Genomic DNA, 21350 nt, shown 5'->3' with positions numbered 1-21350 from the left:
AAGAAGAAGAGTTTGAGTGCACTTCCTAGATGCCAGGCACGGTGCTCTAGAAGTACTCTATAAACATTAATTAATTTACCTATCACAACAGTCCTTCCGGATGGGTGCTGTTATCATTGTCATTTTATAAATATGCAAGAGAGGTCGACTTGTCTAAAGGCAGAAGTAATAGAGCCAGAATTATAAACATGAGCAGCTTGGTTCTAGAATCCACACTTTTAACTGCAACTCTATGCTGCCTATCTACTTTTGTGCCCTGACATCTTAGCAACTTTTGTACTCCACAGAGACAGACTGAGGTGTATGTATTTCATGCTGCCTCCCTTCTGCATTTTTTTAATATTTTATTTATTTATTTATTTATTTGAAAGAGAGAATGAGATAGAGAGAGTACATGAGACGGGGGAGGGTCAGAGGGAGAAGCAGACTCCCTGCTCAGCAGGGAGCACGATGTGGGATTCGATCCCGGGACTCCAGGATCATGACCTGAGCCAAAGGCAGTCGCTTAACCAACTGAGCCACCCAGGCACCCTCCCTTCTGCATTTGACACTAGTGATCAAACTCTCCTTGGCATTTTCTCCTTCCTCGGCCTTTATAAATACTACATCTTGCAGCTCTGTGTCCCTTCCTCTCACTTCACTTTCCTGAATGTTCACCCCTTAAGTCTTGATATTTCCTTGTTTTCTAGTCCCATCCTACTGCCCTTCCCATTATATGCACTCATCCATTCATTTTTTAGTAAGTATTTATACATTATTAATAAAGTTCTAGGATTAGAGGATGCCACGGGGGGTACATAGCTCCTGCCTTCCATGATCTTGAGCTTGGAGTGAGGGTGGAAGAGAAGAAAATATGCAGTAGTAATATACGGGAATAAATGAAACTGTAGGTCGTCAGTACTGCATGCCGCAGAGGAGTGGGCTCCCAACCTCTGTCTCATCATGGCACATATTCATGCTGGAGTAAATGGAGGCTGCTTATAGCCAGAGACCTCCAGTCTACAGCAGCAGCTGCCCCAAGGGCTAAGAAGCTTGAGAAGATCAGTAATGTGTCATACCTGTAACCCAGCAGAACATGGGGAATCTCTGTGTTAAGTGAAGGAAAAACTAGGGCAAGTATTCTTCAGACAATCTCAGTCTACCCTCCTTGTTTCAGCTGCCACCTATATCCTGATAACTCTTAAATTTGTCACTAGCCTAGACTTCTCTCCAGTACTTTTGACTTATCTCACTGCCTGATGAATATTTTTACCTGTCTCAGCATATCAAACTCTACATGTCTAAACCAAACTCATCATCTGCATCAAACTGGCTCTTCCCTTGGGGATTCTTCTTGACATCGAGTGTTGATACCACTATCTACCCTGTCGATGAAACGAGAAGGCGAGGAATCATCCTAATTTATATATTGTCCTTACTCCTCACATCCACCTATGACCAACTGTGGCTACTCTTGTTCTCCTGAAGATTTTTCAAATCCATCCCCTTCATCCTACCACTACTGCCTTAACTGAGGCCCTCATTCGGTCTTGCCTGGACAACACCCTCCAACCTCCTACCCCTGCCTCACAGCTTCTCCCCTCCACCCGTTCTCCACACAGCTGCTAAGGATCTATTATGAAGGTATAGCTATATCCCTGTCCTGCTTGCAGATGAATCTTTCCCTCTCAACAATGGCAGGATTTCTCAACTATATTTTCTGCTCCACACACCGAGATTTGTCTCACTTCCATCAGAAATAGTGGCTTACAGGGGAGCCTGAGTGGCTCAGATGGTTAAACCTCTGCCTTTGGCTCAGGTCATGATCCCAGGGTCCTGGAATCGAGCCCCGCATTGGGCTCCCAGCTCAGTGGGGAGCCTGCTTCTCCCTCTGACCCTCCCCCCTCTCATGTACTCTCTCTCTCTCTCTCTCATTCTCACTCTCTCAAAATAAATAATAAATAAATCTTTAAAAAAAAATAAAAAATAAAAAAGAATGCTTAAAAAAAAAAAAAAGAAAAGAAATAGTAGCTTACTACAGATTGATTTTCACTGAGAAAATGCCTCTCTCAGCCTCACTGAGATCAAGTCTAAGGGCCCCTACAGCAGACAACATTTTGCTTGCCTTGCCTGCATCACTCCTTCCCTCTCACTTTCAAAACTCGACATTTTAGCACTACCAACATGTTTGTGCCTCCTACCAACTCCAGAGGCTTGTTACCTCTGCCTTTGTTTATGCTCTCTCTTTCCCTGCAACACCTTCCCATCACCACTGACTCCCTCAATCCGGTTAAATCCTCTAGGAACTACTCAGCATCTTCTCCCTCCCTGCCCTAGGCTGGATTGAGTGCCATCCTTGGCACTCCTTTTATCTCCAGAGGCTATCTCCATCCCACATTTCCTCCTTGGTTTAGTTTATTGTGTTTTTAATATTGTCATAAATGTCTTATCTCATTATTCCCAAATCATACATTTTGATTGTCCATCAGCTCCTAACTCACATGTCCTCAGGAGGTTCCACCCAATGGATAAATTCGGTGATTTTCACCTAGCCTGGGAATGTAACTCTTGGGATGTCTAGAATTGTGGTTCATAAGTCAAAGATATGTTAAGCTAACTACTGCAAATGTCTGTTCTCTCACTGCAGGTGAAGAGAGCTACTGATGCCTATAACTTGGGAATTGCCCTTGAGCACCGGAAAGACATGCTAAACCTCTGGCGGAAAATCCGAGGGGATCTGATTGGAGTAGACACTAAAAATGAGTCCTTTTATGACACCTTTTCTACTTATACGTGGTCCTGGAATGTTTGCCAAGAATTACTTTCGCCGAAGGACTTAAGGTTATGTGATGCCCACATGAACAGGAATACCTTCCACAACTCTGTATTCTCTTCTTCCTCGGATATCAGTGAGTGTGACACAGAGACAGGAAGAAAAAGAAAACGGAAAGCTTTCAAAGGGTTTCGACAATGAAATTTCTACATTTTCTAAACAGCTCATTGCAAACTACTTTTTCATAGATATCAAAATTACGGTTTCTTGCTTTTGTCTAGTACATTCTTAGCCGCTGGAAATGTTGACATCTTTTGGATTCTGACCAGTAAAAAAGTTTAAGTCATAATGTGGTTTCCCTTTCCTAATTCTGAACGAGTAACTAGAGGCGATGCAGTTACCTTCCCAGCAAACGGCTGCGCTGTGCTGCCCCCACCTGGCTCAAAACTGCCTGGGCAGAAGGAGAAAAGCCGCAGGCGGGCACTTACCTCAACACAGGGCTCCCTCTCTGAGCCCCTATAGGGCTCTCTCAGCAATAAGCATCTGAGTTTATGAGTTTAAGTGACATTGGGTTTTTGATTATTTGTAAAAGAGGCCAGAGGCAGCAGATGACAATGATCTTTCAGTTCCAGGGGATAATATCACCATCTCCCAGGGAATCTTGATTAAATTTGGGTGTTCCTAAGGCTCCTTAGTCACACGTCATAAGGCTGATCTCTTGAATCCCTCTTAAAAATAGTTGATCTCACCATTACACTTGTTGCTGTTGTTCTTTAGTGTATTTAATAAAGATGCACATGTATAACTGTATTACAAGTTTGGGAGGTGTACTTTTTTATGGTGGAAAAATACGCATAAAATTTACTATTTTAACCCTGTTTAGGGATTATCATCCATTACATTTTTTTCCCTGTTAGAAAAAGGAAAAGACATGTTCCATATTGATGGAGACAGTGGCTTATAATATAAAATCGCACCATGCCAGAAAAAAGTAATGACAATAGTGAAGACTCCTAAAACTATTTAATGAAATGGACTTGAAGTAAATTTGTGTTAACCTTGAATATTCAAAACTGTCTAAATATATTTGCCGTTCTTTACAATATTATGATGTTGAGAAAGAGAACCTTGGGGTACCTCGGTGCCTCAGTCAGTTGAGCGTCTGCCTTCAGCTCAGGTCGTGATCCCAGGGTTCTGGGATTGAGCCCCATGTCAGGCTCCCTGATCAGCGGGGAGTCTGCTTCTCCCTCTGTCTCTGCCCTTCCCCCTGTTTGTGCTTTCTCTTGCTCACTCTCTCTTGCTCGCTCTGTCTCTCTCAAATAAACAAGATCTTGGGATGCCTGGGTGGCTCAGTCGTTAAGCGTCTGCCTTTGGCTCAGGTCATGATCCCAGGGTCCTGGGATGGAGCCCGGCATCGGCATCATCGGGCTCCTTGCTCAGCAGGGAGCCTGCTTCTCCCTCTGCCTACCGCTTCCCCTGCTTGTGCTCTCTCTCTCTCTCTCCACCCCCCCCCGCCCCGTCAAATAAATAACTAAAATATTTTCAAAAATAAATAAATAAAATCTTAAAAAAAAAAAAATCTTACAGACATGACCACACTTCCTACCCAAAAAACAAGATCTATGGTTTGACAGATATTTTTTTGGTATGGCTATGACTGTAATAGGCAATCTAAGAAATGTAATTTGGATGCCAAAATATTAAAATTCCTGGGATATTTTCTTGGATCAATTGGATAACAAGACAGAATATTTTTGAGTATATCTGTCCTGGAAAATCTAAAATGTATAGTAATACAGTCTATCAATCTGTCCCACACTGTGGTTGACAGTAGAAACTGGCATCTTGCAGATGAAATACAGTATAGCAACAGGTATTCAGCCATTCATTCAACAATTATTTATTGAGTTGCATAATGTGTGCTGGCCTGGGTTCTAGGACTTGGATATATAACAGTGAATGAACAGTAAAATGCCCTGACCTCACAGCTGAGTAATGCAGCTAATTATAACCACTGACTCAGTACTTTCACTTCTAGAAATTATTTCTAAAGAAGTAATCATGAATATACAAATGATTTAGTTATAAAGATGATTATCATGTTGGATTTTTAATAGTAAGAAACTTAAAGTAGCCTAAGTGTCCAGCAAATCATGATACAGCTCTATAAAACAATACCAGGGTCATTAAAACAATGTTAGAAAAGAACATTAAAGCAGAATAATGATATTCACAAACTATTATCAACTTATAAAACTACAACTGCTCAGAGCCATGAGAAAACTTTACGGGGTTGTTCTAGAACCTAATTTTGATGGTAGTTGCACAAATATAGATTTTTATGAAAATGTATCAAACTATACACTTAAGATGGATGAATTTAATTGTATGTAAACTAAACCTCAATCAAGCTGTGAAAAAAAGGGCATAACGCAGTTCTGAAACTATTTTAATGTAAAAGTTACTTCTATAAGTCAATTAGAGAAAAAGACTGGAAACATATAAACCAAAGTGTTTAATGGATTAAACTAAGGATGGAATGGGGTAGTTTCCTTTTTTCTTTTGTCTAAATGTTCTACAATAAACACATTTATTTTGCAATAAGAAAAAAACCACAAAGTCTGTTTAAAGTTGTTAAACCAGCGTATTCAATTCTCTAGGGCTGCTGCATGTTCCGTGAAACAAATTAGGACACCCTTCCCCCACCTTTCAGTTCCAGAGCACATGCTTACACAGACCAGAATTTCCACTGATCGGAACTGAAAGAAAGGCATGAAATAATTAACTACCCATGTCCCAGGTTGACACCCAAGGCAATAGTCCAGACTGAGAGTTGTTAACTTTTTCAGGCTTTGAACCCATGCCACCCAGCTAGAAAAGCTCTTGAAGCTCACCAGCAGAGGGACCCTTAGGTCCCCTGAAAAGTATTGCTGAAGATACAGTCCAATATATCGTCTGATACTAAAAAGGACTCACAGCCATGTCTTCCAAATTTCTTCAGAAAAATGATTTTAGGTGCTTCAAAAGATGAAGAAAAATGAGTTGTACAGGTCAACCAAAGATAATTGTATAAAAATTAGGTTTAGGATACTTTTATCACATTTCATCAAAAGGGACCAAGTTGTTTGACATTTTCAATGACTAATTATTGGAACTAACATAATAAGTGACTTCAGGGGAAAACAGAGAGTGAGCTCTATGCAAGGAAATATGCGGTAGGACTGCTGATTAGGAGCATTAATAGTTTTTGGTGTGGGGAGAAAAAAGCATGCGGAAGAGAGAACAAGATGCCAAGAATAAATATAAACCAACCACTATATCAAACAACTGGCCTTGAGAAAAGATAAAAATCCTTGTACTTGTTTTTTGGAAAGGAGGTTTTGTTCAAAATGTTTCAAAAGACCGTGAGAATGGCAAACGTGTTTTCGAATAAAGTACAAGTTCTTTATTACCTTATTTTTTCGATTCACTCATGTATTTTTCTTTGTGATTGAGGGTTTAAGGCTTGTTTCCATTTCTTTTTTGAGAAAGATACAGAATCTCTCATAGCTCCCTTCAGTTTTGCCTATGGAAAGAATGTTCAATGAAGTAAATGATTACTGGTTACCAGTGGGCTCTGTCTAGTACTGCACCACTTAAATAACTAATTAACCATTACCTGAACTCCTTCCAAATGGTAGTCCTTACTCGCCTGGAACTCTTCTCAACTAAACCTTATATCAACAGGATACTTCCTTCTAGATTATTTTGAGAATCAGTTTATAGTAATTATTGAAACAGAAATGTAAGGCTGAAAATGTATTAATATAACAAACTTTATGTGTTGTATTACAGTCCTGATTGTGTGAACAAGCTCAGGTATGGATAATTCCAAAAAGTAGGTGGTTATAAATTATGTAATTATAGGGGCACCTGGGTGGCTCAGTGCGTTAAGCATCTGCCTTCGGATCAGTGGGATCAAGCGGACTAGAGCTCCCTGCTCGGTGGGGAGCCTGCTTCTCCCTCTGCTGCTCCCCCTTCTTGTGTGCTCTCTCTCTCTCTCTGACAAATTCTTAAAAAAAAAAAAAAACATAGTTTAAAAATTATATAATTAGGGCGCCTGGGTGGCTCAGTGGGTTAAACGTCTGCCTTCGGCTCAGGTCATGATCCTGGAGTCCCGGGATCGAGTCCCACATCGGGCTCCCTGCTCAGCGGGGAGTCTGCTTCTCCCTCTGACCCTCTTCCCTCTCGTGCTCTCTCTCATTCTCTCTCTCAAATAAATAAATAAAATCTTAAAAATAAATAAAAATAAAAATTATATAATTATATAAATTAACCTCATGTTCTCAGAATTCATTCCATATCCCCCTACCCAGAAAAATAGTATTCTTTTCTTTTTCATAGCTTTTCACACTATGAAGAGCCCACTACAGAAGCTGGAAAACTGCTTATTTCCTCAGCCAGCTTGCTATCTTCCTCAAATTCTTCTGCCATCAGGTCTAAAGGGAACTAGGCACCTTAATTCTCAAAGTGATTCAAGATTTTTCCTGTCTTAAAACTTGAGGGAGGGCACCTGGGTGGCTCAGTCGTTAAGCGTCTGCCTTTGGCTCAGGTCATGGTCCCAGGGTCCTGGGATCGAGTCCCGCACCGGGCTCCCGGCTAAGCGGGAAGCCTGCTTCTCCCTCTCCCACTCCCCCTGCTTGTGTTCCCTCTCTCGCTGTGTCTCTGTCAAAAAAAATAAATAAAATCTTTAAAAAAAAAAAAACTTGAGGGAAACTGGGAAACCTGTTAGACGACCCCAGTATAGAAAGGAGGCTCAAGCGTAATGTCTCCCACTTTTTTTTAAGATTAAAAAATATATATATTTATTCATTTGAGAGAGAGCATGAGCAGGGAGAGAGGCAGAAGCGGGCTCCCTGCTGAGCCAGGAGCCCGATCCTAGGACCCCGGGATCATGACCTGAGTAGAAGGCAGACGCTTAACCATCTGAGCTACCCAGGAGCCCCTTTTTTAAGATTTTATTTATTTATTTGTGAGAAGGAGAGCATGAGCACAAGCAGGAGGGAGAGCAGCAGGCAGAAGCAGGCTCCATGCGGAACTCGAGCGGGGAGCTCCACGTGGGAGTCGATCCCAAGACCCTGGGATCATGACCTGAGCCGAAGGCAGACGCTTAACTCACTGAGCCACCCAGGGATCCCTGTCTCCCACTTTCCTGCGGGCCTGCACGGCCACCGGCGCCTTTTGCCGACAGAGGAAAAGCCAGCTCAGAGAAACTCTGTGGGCGAGCGCTCCTTACACGGAGAGCACTTCCCCAACTTAGGGACCGCCCCTATGGGGCGGAGCTCCAGCTCCAACCCAGACTGGGGCTTCAGAACTGCCCCGCCCCTCCTTGCTCTTTTCCCGCCCGGACCCCGCGACTTCCGGAGGGGGAGTGGCCCCACAGGAAGTTTTCGCGTGTCGGAAAGGTAGGCATATCCGGCTCCGGTGTCATGGCGGGCTCCTATCCTGAGTGCGCTCCGGCTGCGGTCGGCGAGAAGAGGCAGCAGTTTGGAAGCAGGTTCCTGAACGATCCGGCGCGCGTCTTCCACCATAATGCCTGGTAACTGCCCTACCCCTCGTCCCGCCTGCGGCTTGTCCTCTGTCCCGCAGCCCCGTGCGCTCTGAGAAGCCTCTGACAGCCGACCACGAGTCGCGCTGCCCTGCTCGAGGCACTCTCCTTCCACCGGAGAGGCTCTGCGTGGCCAGCGACGCAGCCTGCCGGACGTGAGGCCCCTAAGCTGCCCGTTTGATTTTCCCAGGGACAATGTGGAGTGGTCGGAAGAGCAGGCCGCCGCAGCGGAGAGGAAAGTCCGGGAGAACAGTACCCAGCGGGTGTGCCAGGAGAAGCAAGGTGCGCCTAGGTGGGCCCTCAGTGGTGTCAGCAGCCAGCGTACTACTGGACGCACTCTCCCGGAGAGGCCGGAGAACCTAGACCGCCAAGAGCCTTTGTTACTGGACTGATCCCGAATTCGGGGGTAGAACGGGAGGGGTGGGGCTGGGTTAGGATGGAAAAGGGCTTCACCCTAAAATCTTGTTAGGGCGAAGAGGGAGTTTGGGTTTTGGCTTTATTTGAGAGGGAATAACAGTATCTTGATATATTTCCTAGCGATTAATTTTTAGTACGTCGACTAGAGCCATAATACGACTGGCCTATGGTAACCGTTTGGTCACATGATCGACTTGGATGTTGTGCCTCGTCTATATGATTACCCTAGCTGAGGAAATGTCATTGAAGCTAGATTCTAACGATCAGATTCTAAATATTGTTGTGGGGGGGTAGCTAATGACTGGTGAATTTTGTGTCTTTTCCTTGGCTGTGGGGATTTTAGGGCTTCTGCCAAGGAAAGGAGGGTGAAGAGGAGTGTAGGTAAGTCTGGCCAAAGAAAAAGAGACCTCTTCTGGAGAGGTGGATGATTTTACTGCAGAATATCTCTAGATACTAATACTAGGACTAGCTGAGCCTGTGTGCTAGATGACAACTGAAAGTAGGACTAGAAATTGGGAGAGTAGTATCCCACAGTTCACTATAACAATAAGAAGATTCCAGTTACAAAGTATTCACCTTACATAGTTTGACAGAGACTAGATCAAAGCAAGTTAGAGTTGAAAGGGATTTTGAAAATCATATAGTCCAATATCCTCTTTTTACAGTTAAAGAAACTTGGACCACAGGACATTAAGTGCCTTACCCAGAGGTAAGCAGTTAGTTAGTAGGAATGGTGGAACTAAAATCCAATTTCTTAGATTTTTCTTTTCTTTCCTACTACAGTAGTCGAGGTCCTATATCGGCAAAGAGCAGAAAACTGTAGTCTAGTACTGCCCACTGCCTTGATCACCTTAAACTGTAGTGGAAACAGTCTACCCTTCTTAAGTCTCCCCTGTCCTCTCTCATCGAAACTCTTCTCATCTGGAAGACATTTTTCCCTCTTGTCAGCATTTCTCCTTTCCCCCTTTGTCCCATTTTTAGGATCTTTTAGTAGTATTGAATTCTTTCTTTGCTCCACATTCAATAAAGAACCACAGACAGAGGAGTATATTTAAGGAAGAGCTGCATGTGTCATTAACCATAGAGTTCACATAGGGAATGACTGAAGAACCTGGGACATTTCACCTGTAAAAGAGAAGATTTAGAGGGGAAAATAACTGCCCTTAAATACAAAAGAATTGTTCTGTATGGCCCTAAGAAATAGTACGACTTTTTGACCAGAAGACAGATTTTTTTGCTTAATGTTAGAATTTTTTTTTCCTTAACGTTAGAATTTTCTAGTAGCTAAGAGCCACCTGAAGATGTGGGTGGAACCAGTAAGTTCCCTGGTCGGAGTTCCTCCCTAGAAGGACAAGACACAGAGGGGAATTCAGGTAGGGTAGGTGGTAGGACTGCCAGATTTCCAGCTCTGAGATTATAGCTCTACTTGAGGATACTTTTAGTATAAAGTGACATTTGGTGAAGCAGGATGACATTTGACATTAGGGACACATAAAATATTGAGAGATTGAGAGTTTTTTTAATTCTTTAATATTTACAGTTGATTATGAAGTCAATGCCCACAAATACTGGAATGAGTTCTACAAAATCCACGAAAACAGGTTTTTCAAGGATAGACATTGGCTTTTCACTGAATTCCCAGAGTTGGCACCTAGCCCGGACCAAAATGACTTTAATGATTGGCTCTCAGAGAACAAGAGGAGTGAAGTACCTGAAGGTAGGAGCAAGGAGGACGGACCTGGTTTAAAGATAGAAGAACAGCACACGTGTTCTTCAGATAGCCTTGGACGTAAAACACAGGTGCCTCCTGTAGAAGGAGATGTAACTCGGAAACTCAACCGCCTGGAAATCTGTGCTGATGAGTTCCCTGGATCCTCAGCCACCTACAGAATACTCGAGGTAACCCCCCTCTGTTGTCCTGAGAGTGGGGTTAACGGGGCTGTTTTATTGTACACACGGGTGGCACCGAGAGGCTGACCGCAGAAGTGATTCTGTCTGAAGAAGCTGACTAGACTTGACTCTTATGTTGGCCTAGAAACACCTCCATTTTTGAACTAATGACATGTCCTAAATTCAGACCAGATAATTTGGTGGTTGTGGCAAAGAAAGATCACCTGAGGGTGCTACCTGGGGACATCCTATCGCATCTGCACATTGTAGCATCTGCTGTACCTGCTGCCTGGAAGAGTCCCAAGTCACAAGACAAATTCTTTGACTTCTCTTGTAACATAAGATGGGGGAGGGGGGGTCAGTCGCGATGATGGCTGCTTCTCAGGCATAGGAGAGTTCTTGTCTTCCTAGTTGGGGCGGTGTTGTGGAGGCAGGACTACCCCTGGAAACGTGCCTAGGTGGGTACCGTACTGCAGATTTAGAGGCGGTGACTACGCTCCGCTGGAAGCTAATTAGCCTTGCGGTTGAGTACTCCAGCCTGACCTTGTTACTAGTCCTTTCCCCTCCCCAAGCAGAAGGGGACTTCTGCCTCTGTCTGCCTCATGGTAGTTATGAGAATGACAAATATTGAGATAATGATGTAAAATGGCTAAAAACAGTGCCTGGCATGTAGTAAGCCCTTGGTAAATGGTCACTGTCTTTTTTGGGTTTGGGGAGTTTTTTTTTATTTTGTTTTTAAAGATTTCATTTATCTATTTTAGGGGGAGCACGTGTGTGAGCAGGGGGAGGAGCAGAGGGATAGGGAAAGGGAGGTAATCTCTAGCAAACTCTGCACTGAGCACAGAGCCTGACGCAGAGCTCGATCCCTTGACCCTGAGATCATGACCTGAGCCGAAACCAAGAGTCAGACACCCAGCCCCAAAGGGTCACTGTTATTAGCACACCCAGCAGCATGTTTAGGACAGTGTAATCCATGGTCCCCTTTCCATGAATTTTTCTGCTTAATCTGAGAAACAGGTTTCCAATAATGATACAGTGCAGTTCAGTAAGAGAACATTTCATCTGCCCTCTCTGTCTTCTTTGCACGGGAGCAGCTCTCCTGCTACAGCCCCTCATACCCTGAAAATAAATGTACACCTTTGCAGAGTTCGTCTCCACCCCCTTCCTGGTCAGGAGCACCTCTCAGCTGTTGAGCCAATCACTGCAGCGGTGCTAAAACCACCGGAGACATGACAGATGGGAGCCTCAGCAGCTTGGCAGCCCCACATCCCCTCACCTCACTTATTACTAGCTACAGCTTCTGAACCAGTCCCATTTCAAGGGACATCGACACAGCCAAGTTCATTGGGGTTGGGGCTGCCGCGGTCGGGGTGGCTGGCTTTGGGGCTGGAATTGGGACTGTGTTTGGGAGCCTCATCACTGGTCATGCCAGGAATCCCCCCTCTCTGAAGCAACAACTCTTCTATGCCATTCTGGGCTTTGCTCTCTCAGAGGCCATGGGGCTCTTTTAGCTGATGGTGGCCTTTCTCATCCTCTTTGTCATGGGCAGGAACTGTCTCCACCTCCTATAGGTCTTTCTCCCATGTCTCTTCTTTTTTTTTTTTTAAAGATTTTATTTATTTATTCGAGAGAGAGGGAATGAGAGATAGCACGAGAGGGAAGAGGGTCAGAGGGAGAAGCAGACTCCCCGCCGAGCAGGGAGCCCGATGTGGGACTCGATCCCGGGACTCCAGGATCATGACCTGAGCCGAAGGCAGTCGCTTAACCCACTGAGCCACCCAGGCGCCCTCTCCCATGTCTCTTCTACCCTGTATGTTCCCTTTCCTATACCTCCTCAGGCAGCCTAGGGAAAGTGGTTGGCAAGTACTGTATTAATGAGAAAAAAAATATATCATCTATAGGACCATTTGCTAAAACTCAAAAAGTAAAAGCAATCCATGCCCTTTTTTCCACACCAGCTCCCTTCTGCTGTCGAGAGCCCATGCTCTTGTCTGTTACGGCTACCTCTTTTAGACTTCCTGAGGTCAAGGTTGGGGAATGTCGTGGCTACTATTTAGCTCTGGTCACTGCACCTTCCCTACTAATACAATTAAGCAACATTATTGTTGATTATTTATCTAGCCCTAGGGAATTAATTCCTTGAAAGTCCTGTAACTAAAAGTTCGTTTTTGTCCGCAGGTTGGTTGTGGTGTGGGAAACACGGTCTTTCCGATTTTACAAACTAACAAGTAAGTGTGTTGTAAAGTTTAACTATAGGATAGCAAAGAGGAGAAAGGGGTGTGTTGTTTCTCAAAACTTCAGCAGACCGGTAATAATGGTTATTGGGAACTGTGGGTGACAAGATGTCAATTTCTTTGTTATCTTTGTCATCAGGAAAATTGGTGAGCTTCAAAACCTGTTCCACTGCCAATATATGGGACCTTTGATATTTTAAGTCTGCTACACAGGAAGGAGAACAGATATAATTCAGTTTACAGTCTTAATTGTTCGACTCTTTTTTCTGCCCATTTCAGTGATCCGGGACTCTTTGTTTACTGTTGTGATTTTTCCACCACAGCTGTAGAACTGGTCCAGGTAAGTGCATTGGGTCCCATCTGTAATTTTCACTGATTAAAGGGGAAAGGGTCTCCTAAAAATCAAGGTCTCTAGCAAATTTCTGTTACTCTTACGTGGTCTGAAAGTAAAAGACTTGCTGGAACAGCCCGAGTAGAGGAAAGAACCAAGCATGAATGGGGAACCTGTCACTGGCCGGTTGTGGAACTTTGGGCCGGTCTCCTGACGTCTCCAAACATAGGTTTTAAGGATTAAAATGAGAAGATTGTTTCTAGTCAGGGTTCTTTGAGTTACAAGTCACAGACACACCCAGACAAACTCATTCAGTGAAAGAAGGTCATAGAACCCAAAGGCATAAAGTGTAGCCAAGGCACTCAGCCCCGAAAAGGTGGCAGATGCCAAGGCCTGTTGGCTCCTGGTGAGCTGTTTCCACTCCTTCCTCTTCCTGTCACAGTACCTCCCTCAAGCTCATGGTTTCCTATCTCGCATAGCCCAGAGCCATTTGCCCTTTGTTTTCCTCTTTACAGACCAGCTTTCTGTAATGGGTTTGTCACATGATGCCAACGTGCTTGCCCCCTTACGTGTCCACCCTGTTCAGGTGTTCTCAGAACCTCACCAGAATGACTTGTCCTGATTCCAGAGTCCCCAGAAAGAGTCTGGTTGACCCGGCCCAGCTGATAATCTACTTGCCCTGTTTGAATTAGCTGTGGCCAATGAGGAACAAAGTCACATTTTTGGAGAAGAGAGATACAGAAAGAGAAATTACCCTAAAATGTGTCGGTTATGGTCATGTCTAATGCTGCTAGCACAGGAGATCTGGAATTGGTGGTTTGTGTCTTTCTGGAGTGAGTTACTTTTATGGATGTAGACCAGGTGAATATTGAGCTTATCTTTAGTTAATTTATTCTTTTCTTTGGTTAATTTTATGACAATAAAATATAAAGTTAAATTTTCCACATCTAATATGTTTTCCTGGAGAATTCTGTGATTGGTGTAATATGCTATACTTGGTTTGGGAGTTGTTTTAAATCATGATTTTAAATGTCAGTATGTTTTCTCTCTCCTGATGAGATTTTTCTTTTTCCTTGTGGTCGTTTACCTTCCTGATCACTTTCCAGGCCTCAAATCTAACTTTATGCATCAGAGTGAAGAATAAAAGTAGAAGAATCAAGAACATTCCTTTTTTTTTTTTTTAAGAGAGGGCGAGTGTGAGTGTGAGAGGGGGCTGTAGGGGGCACGGGGGGCAGAGGAAGAGAGAATCCTAAGCAGGCACCCTGCCCAGCATGGAGCCCAACACGGGGCTTGATCTCACAATCCTGAGATAATGACCTGAGCTGAAATCAAGAGTCAGATGTTTCACTAACTGAGCCATCCAGGCGCCCCCGCCACATTCATTTTACTTTTAAGAAAAACTTTTTACCTTTTTTTTTTTTTTTAATTTAAGTAAGTTCTACCCTCAACATGGGGCTTGAACTCATGACTCTGAGATCAAGAGTCACGGGCTCTACTTAATGTTTTTTTAAACATTCCGTTTTAAAAGTACCAGTTGGCGGGGCGCCTGGGTGGCTCAGTGGGTTAAGCGTCTGCCTTCAGCTCAGGTCACAATCGCAGGGTCCCGGGCTTGAGCTCCACGGCAGGCTCCCTGCTCAGCGGGGAGTCTGCTTCTCCTTCTCCCTCTACCCCCTTCCCTGCTCATGCTCTCTCTCGTGCGCGCGTGCGCTCTCTCTCTCTCTCAAATAAATGAATAAAATCTTTAAAAAAAAAAAAGGTTAAAAAATAAATAAGTAAAAATACCAATTGGATTCCCCAGGCTCGTCCCTGGAATTGTTGGACGTTCTCAGGCTTTGAGTAAGAAGGCGTGCGTCCTGATTAGAGCGATAGCCCTCAGCAGCAGGAGCAGCGGTTACATTTCAAGCAAGATTAGCTTTCCTCCAGGCTGTGTGAACATTTTCTAACCTATGTGTCTCTCAACTGTCGGCAGACAAATTCAGCATACGATCCTTGTCGGTGCTTTGCCTTTGTCCATGATCTGTGTGATGAAGATACGAGTTACCCAGTGCCCGGGGAGAGCCTCGACATCATCATCCTCATATTTGTTCTTTCGGCCGTTGTTCCAGACAAGTAAGTTTTAGGTCCCCTAGCCAGTAGTGTCACAGAACAAAGCTTGGGTCAGGAACTTTGATACCAGGGTTGGACCCTAAGTAAGCAGGATTATCTGATAGGCCGGGAAAAGCCATTCTGTCAAAGTGATACAAGTGTCTCAACCCTTTTCCTAATAAACCTGTTTGCCTCTAAACCTCTGCCTGTTGGCTACAGCGGTTGGTTCTTCTTTTTTTTCTTTTTTTTTTTTAAAGATTTTATTATTATTTGACAGAGACACAGCGAGAGAGGGAACACAGCAGGGGGAGTGGGAGAGGGAGAAGCAGGCTTCCCGCTGAGCAGGGAGCCCGATGCGGGGCTCGATCCCAGATCAGGACCTGAGCCGAAGGCAGACGCTTAACGACTGAGCCACCCAGGTGCCCCAGCGGTTGGTTCTTCTTTTCGGTGCCATGGTTGAACATCCACAGGGGATGGGAGAGCAGTGTTACTGGGTGTGGGGGGACCCCTGCTGATAATCGCAGCCCGCTGTTTTAGAGCCCCCCGCTGTTTAGAGCCCCAGCCCCCTCATAGGGCTTTTTAGTTTACTTTAAGATGTCATTTTTAAGGGACACCTGGGTGGCTCAGTCGGTTAAGCAACTGCCTTCGGCTCAGGTCATGATCCCGGGGTCCTGGGATCGAGCCCCACATCAGGCTTCCTGCTCAGCGGGGAGTCTGCTTCTCCCTCTGCCTTCCCCCTCCGCCGCCCCAATCCTGCTTGTGCTGTCTCTTGCTCACACTCTTCCTCAAATAAATAAAATCTTTAAAAAAATAAATAAACCTCTAAGATGTTATTTTTAAGTAATCTGTACGCCCAACGTAGGGCTCAAACCCACAGCCCTGAGATCAAGAGCCACACACTCGACCAGCTGAGCCAGCCAGGCACCCCTCATTGGGCTTTTTAAATGCTTTTGGTAAACCAGCCTTACTAACAACACAGAATTTATAGTGAAGCTTAACTCGGGTGTTCTTTTATGTTTAAGTTCTTTGGAAAACTGCAGTACAGGGGAATTCCATAAAATACATAAAATTCCATAAAATCCAGTTTAGGTGCTGAACCTTGCGAGATACTGGTAAGGTTCTTAGACGTGGGCAGCCAGCTGTCCGGATGAGATACTGTCCTCAGGAAGCAGCGTTCTCCAGAGACCCAGAGGAGCGAGCGATTATCTCCGTCCCATGTTTCCTTGAGAAGAGCACTGAGTCATCTGACCTGACAGGGAGGGATATTGTGAGCGTGCAGAAAGGCAGGTGCAAGACAGCCCCAAAAGCCAGGCATGGTTTAAACATTCATAACTGCAGGGGCACCTGGGTGGCTCAGTCGTTAAGCGTCTGCCTTCGGCTCAGGTCATGGTCCCAGGGGTCCTGGGATCAAGCCCCACATCGGGCTCCCTGCTCAGCGGGAATCTGCTTCTCCCACTCCCTCTGTGTTCCTTCTCTGGCTGTGTCTCCCTCTGTCAAATAAATAAATAAAATCTTTTAAACAAATAAAAAAATAAACATTCATAACTGCAGAAGTCTCGGGGCACCTGGTTGGCTCAGTCAGTAGACCATGTGACTCTTGATCTCAGGGTCGTGAGTTCAAGCACCACGTTGGGGGTAGAGTTTGATTAATAGATAAAATATCAGTTGGGCGCCTGGGTGGCTCAGTTGGTTAAGCGACTGCCTTCGGCTCAGGTCATGATCCTGGAGTCCCAGGATCGAGTCCCGCATCGGGCTCCCTGCTCAGCAGGGAGTCTGCTTCTCCCTCTGACCCTCTTCCCTCTCGTGCTCTCTCTCTCTCTCTATCTCATTCTCTCTCTCAAATAAATAAATAAAATCTTTAAAAAAAAAAAAATATCAGTGGAAGTTTAAATGCTACAAACTTAAAAACTGACGTGGACTGAAATAAAACACTAAAATTAAAAACTATTTATTCAGTATTCAAGTAGACTTTGTAGCATTGATACTTCCAAGGTTAGCATAGGCGAAACCAGCACTAAGCCTGCATGTGGGAAGTGCAGTCAGAAGGTAAAGCGCTCTGCCTGGGGCACTCATTTGCATTCTGACTCACCATGTAAACTGTTAAGTGCTTGAGGTTTCATCTTCATTTAACAAATGGAAAGGTACAGTCTCTGCCTTCAGAGCTCTCAGGCCTGGGGGCAGGCGGATGAGTCAGCTAACTAGTAGTCCTCACTGCAGGTTTTCAGGGCTGTGCTCCGAGAGCCCCAGGGGCACAGGACAGGGGTGGCTTCCCCAAGAGGCCGTCCCAGGAGGAGTAGGAAGTAAGCCAGACGCAGAGTATTTAAGTGGAGCCCTCCGGCAGAAGCGGATTATCCTCAGGCCTCTTCCTGGTGAAGGGAGTGGGTCAAAGACACGGTCATGAGCAGACAGCAGAAGCACCTGAGAAGCTTGGGTGTGTGCTCCCATTCTCACTGAAGCAAGAGCAGAGGAGCTGAGATGTCAGGGTTCGTGTGTCAAGGTTAGGAAGTCCACTGGCTTTTCCGGGCATGCTATAAGGAAAAGGAATCCTGTCCTTAAGGAGACCTGATCTTCATTCTGTGTTGCCCCGCAGGATGCAGAAGGCTATCAACAGGCTGAGCAGGCTTCTAAAGCCCGGAGGGATGATGCTTCTGCGAGATTATGGCCGCTACGACATGGCTCAGCTTCGGTTTAAAAAAGGTATTTTGCTACTATTACCAAAGCAACAGTTTTGTCATCAGAATAGACCTAGAAGTCAGTGAAATCAAATAGAAACTCTAGAATTATAGCTCCATATATAAGGTTACTTAATACATGACAAGAACGGTATGTTTTTGAAGATTTGTATAATCTAGGTATTTGGGAGATCTTTTAACCAAGACAGCTACTTTTAGAATAGCTACCTTCGGGAAAAGATTTGATTACATAAGGAATTTTAAATGTGGCATGGCAAAAGATGCCATTAAAAAATTGAAAGACAAATAATTTCAGTGCCTAGAACAGATAAAGACTCAATTATTATCTCTGCTTTTCAAGGGCCTGTTGGCAAATTGATAAGGAGATCAGCAACCCACCCAAAAAACAGGGAAGGAAAATTTTAGAGTTGATTCACAGAAGGGCAAATCCAAATGGCCAAAAACAAACTTCAAGGTAACAAAACTATAGTGAGAGAACTACTTCTTAAACCTACCGCTGGCCATTTCAAAGAAGGAGATACACTAATCCATTACTGGTAGAAATAACAACTTGTTAATGGTGTTTGGGTTTTTGGGTTTTGTTTTTTTTTTTTTTTTAAGCACAGTGGTGTTATCTACTCAGTCTAACAGTCCTTTGGGGAACTACTCAAGAACTAGCATGTAATGTGTGTGTAGGCAAAAGCTTCGAAACAAAGTGAATGCCTCTGGGGAGGGGAGCATTGTGCCTGCCGCATGAGGTGGGCCCCAGACCGGCGGTCCTGGCAGGGTTTCCGTTCTGCGTTCCCAGATGAGAAAAGCAAGTGTGCAGGTGACTGTTTTAAACTTGATCGCACACACAGGAGTGGCTGGGGAGAAATAAGCAAAGTAAAGCAAGTAAGATTATATTGACATTCCAAAGGTGCAGGATCACCTACCAGGTTGATAAATTGACATTAGGTCAGAGAGCTTGGCAGCTGAGGGGAGAGCATGCATGATAAAAACAGCACGCGGGTTGTATTTATGAGTGTGTGTGGACACGTGGCGAGACGTGGGAAATGGTCCCAGTGGCTCAGGTTTCCCTCCCTTCAGCGTAGCTACAGTCCCTGGCTTTTGTTTATTTTTGTTTTACAAAGAGTATGTGGTATTTATTGAATGAGGGAGGAGGGAAACACTGTTTGCAACAGGAAACAGCTCTAGAACAGAAGGCTGAGGATTGCCCGTGTGATTGAACACTGTGGTTGATGGCGCCCCCGGCACTGCTCGTTCCAAAGCACCGTTCCTTCATAGCAGCGAAACTGCCGATTCCTGCAAGGTGCCCAGAGTAACCAAGAAAGGCTTCTGTTCTCTGCCCAAGAAATCGGTATCACGATGCACATTTGATTGGCAGTGAAATTCAAAGAAGTGCTTTAAAGTTTCTCTGATTTTATCACATCGCTCCACAGGTCAGTGTCTGTCTGAAAATTTCTACGTGAGAGGTGACGGTACTAGAGTTTACTTCTTCACACAAGGTATGAAAACGTTCATCTTTGCGTACGCCAGTAGTCCCCCAAACACCAGCTCAGACGTTGCTCCGTGTACTCTCAGAAGTAAGACTGTTGGGCCCTCCCACCCGTGGCAGCCTTCGCCACCCTGCGCTCGGCTGCCCGGAACCCGTTCGCTGTTCTGCAAACAGGCTCCACTTAACAGGAGCCTTCAGCCCTCTGCATGGCCCTCCTGCGGTCTGCTCTTCCTCCCGATCCCTTTGTCCAAAACAGGAGACCTGCCCCATTTTGCGGGACTTGAGTGCGACTGGTGTCACCCTGCAGGCTGGGTCACCCTCTAGGGGCCCCGGAGCCAGGCCCGTGCTCCCTGGCTCCAGCTGTAACCCAGAACGGCTCTCCTCTGCGGCCGGCCCTGCCCATGTGCCCACTGCCATTCCCGGGCCCTTTATTCTGTCACATACTTTTTTCAGCCTCTGGTGAAAATGGAGGAATCTCTACCCTAAAAAAGTGGCTTTGACATTACATTTATGTAGATTTTTGCGTGTAATCTTAAGGTGTCCGTAAAGCCCTTCTTGAAAATTCCTCCCCGTCAGCCAACTCTTTGGGTCTCCCTCGGGATACCAAGCTGCCCTTCCCAGACAGTTCGGCTTCCCCCATTTAAATGTGAACTTGCTGTTACCAAACTGCTACTGCACTTATAAATAAGCAGCGCGGCTCAAGCCATTTAAAATATATAAATAAAAACAGTCTCACGGAGCCCCACTAAACATAGGAAGTGGTAGATAATGTTTTTTCCTCAGCGGAAAATACATAAACATCTCTTTTCCAAACCAGAGGAGATGGATACGCTTTTCACTACTGCTGGACTGGAAAAGGTTCAAAACCTGGTGGATCGCCGATTGCAAGTGAACCGGGGGAAACAGCTGACAATGTACCGGGTTTGGATTCAATGCAAATATCGCAAGCCTCCTCTGTCTGGTGCTGGCTGAGAAGCACCTGCTCCTGATGGGATAGGAGTTCATTGGAGTTTTTTAAAAAAGAACATATGCAAATGGTGTCTTGATCTTGGAAAGTTCAAGGATTCAGACTTGTACCTTGAACCTAGGACAGATTGCTTTTTATCAAGATTTTAATAATTGTTCTTCATATTTGTGAAGGCCTTTAATATATATACTTTCCTCAAGTTTGTTTTGTTTTTTGTTTTTTGTTTTTTGTTTTAAGTAGGCTCCATGCCCAGCATGGAGCCCAGTGCCGGGCTTGAACTCAATGACCCTGAGATTAAGACCTCAACTGAGTTCAAGAGTTGGACGCTTAACCAACTGAACCACCTAGGCACCCCATCCTCTGGTTTCTTTCTTTCTTTGAGATCTCAAAGAATCTTTCTTGCCACTTTGTAATTTATCATAACTGAAATGGTCATGGGAATCATGAATTTAAAGGCATCAAGAATTTATTATATATGAATTGAAGAAATCAAGAAAGTATTATATATTAAAGTGTCATTTGAGTTGCATTAAATTATTTCAGAGTTCAAATACCTAGGCTAGGCAGTTGATACATACAAAGGTGAATACAAACTTTGTTCAGCAAGAAGCACATCAAGAAGAATCACCTTTCTTTGAATGTTTACCTGATTCAAAAACACTGCTTTAAGGAGCATCAAAACGAGTCCTTGTTGTGTATTTATTTGGTCATGGTCTCCACTTAACCTCAGTTCTGTGGAATTTTAAGCACTGTTTTCCCTCTAAGTAACCTCTTTCTAAAAAATTAAAAGGATCTTGACTTTTTAGCAAAATTGTTTCATTTTCTTTTTTTATTGTACCCTTAAATGTTTGACACAGAAGAAATTGAGAGAACTTTAAGAATTGTGAGAGAGAACAGGGGTGAGGGGGCTAGGGGAG

At 44.5% G+C, this 21350-nt stretch overlaps 2 protein-coding genes and 1 pseudogene across 4 annotated transcripts in view; all 3 read left to right on the top strand.

Moving 5' to 3' along the window:
- Positions 1–2953, top strand: part of EFCAB3 (EF-hand calcium binding domain 3) — a 129666-nt gene extending 126713 nt beyond the window's left edge. For all 3 annotated transcript variants that reach the window (XM_088027266.1, XM_088027267.1, XM_028087412.2), the window contains one exon: positions 2627–2953. In XM_088027266.1, coding sequence (XP_087883392.1) covers positions 2627–2953 — 327 coding nt within the window. The remainder of the gene's footprint in view (positions 1–2626) is intronic.
- Positions 2954–8195: 5242 nt separating this feature from the next.
- METTL2A (methyltransferase 2A, tRNA N3-cytidine) lies at positions 8196–21244 on the top strand. The gene is made up of 9 exons (XM_028087544.2): positions 8196–8330; positions 8530–8621; positions 10297–10655; positions 12825–12874; positions 13160–13220; positions 15181–15320; positions 17887–17993; positions 19411–19476; positions 20284–21244. Exons 1-9 carry the CDS (start codon positions 8221–8223, stop codon positions 20436–20438), a joined length of 1140 nt encoding a protein of 379 aa, XP_027943345.1. The 5' UTR covers positions 8196–8220; the 3' UTR covers positions 20439–21244.
- LOC114196709 (ATP synthase F(0) complex subunit C2, mitochondrial pseudogene) lies at positions 10682–12217 on the top strand (annotated as a pseudogene).
- Positions 21245–21350: the final 106 nt, after the last annotated feature.

This window comes from Eumetopias jubatus, unplaced genomic scaffold (genome assembly GCF_037043125.1).
Source record: "Eumetopias jubatus isolate StellerSeaLion01/CBP00866 unplaced genomic scaffold, mEumJub1_p1.0 scaffold_10, whole genome shotgun sequence".
Taxonomy (NCBI): domain Eukaryota; kingdom Metazoa; phylum Chordata; class Mammalia; order Carnivora; family Otariidae; genus Eumetopias; species Eumetopias jubatus.
Note: the sequence above shows the minus strand (reverse complement) of the source record. Positions and strands in the feature narration are given on the sequence as shown.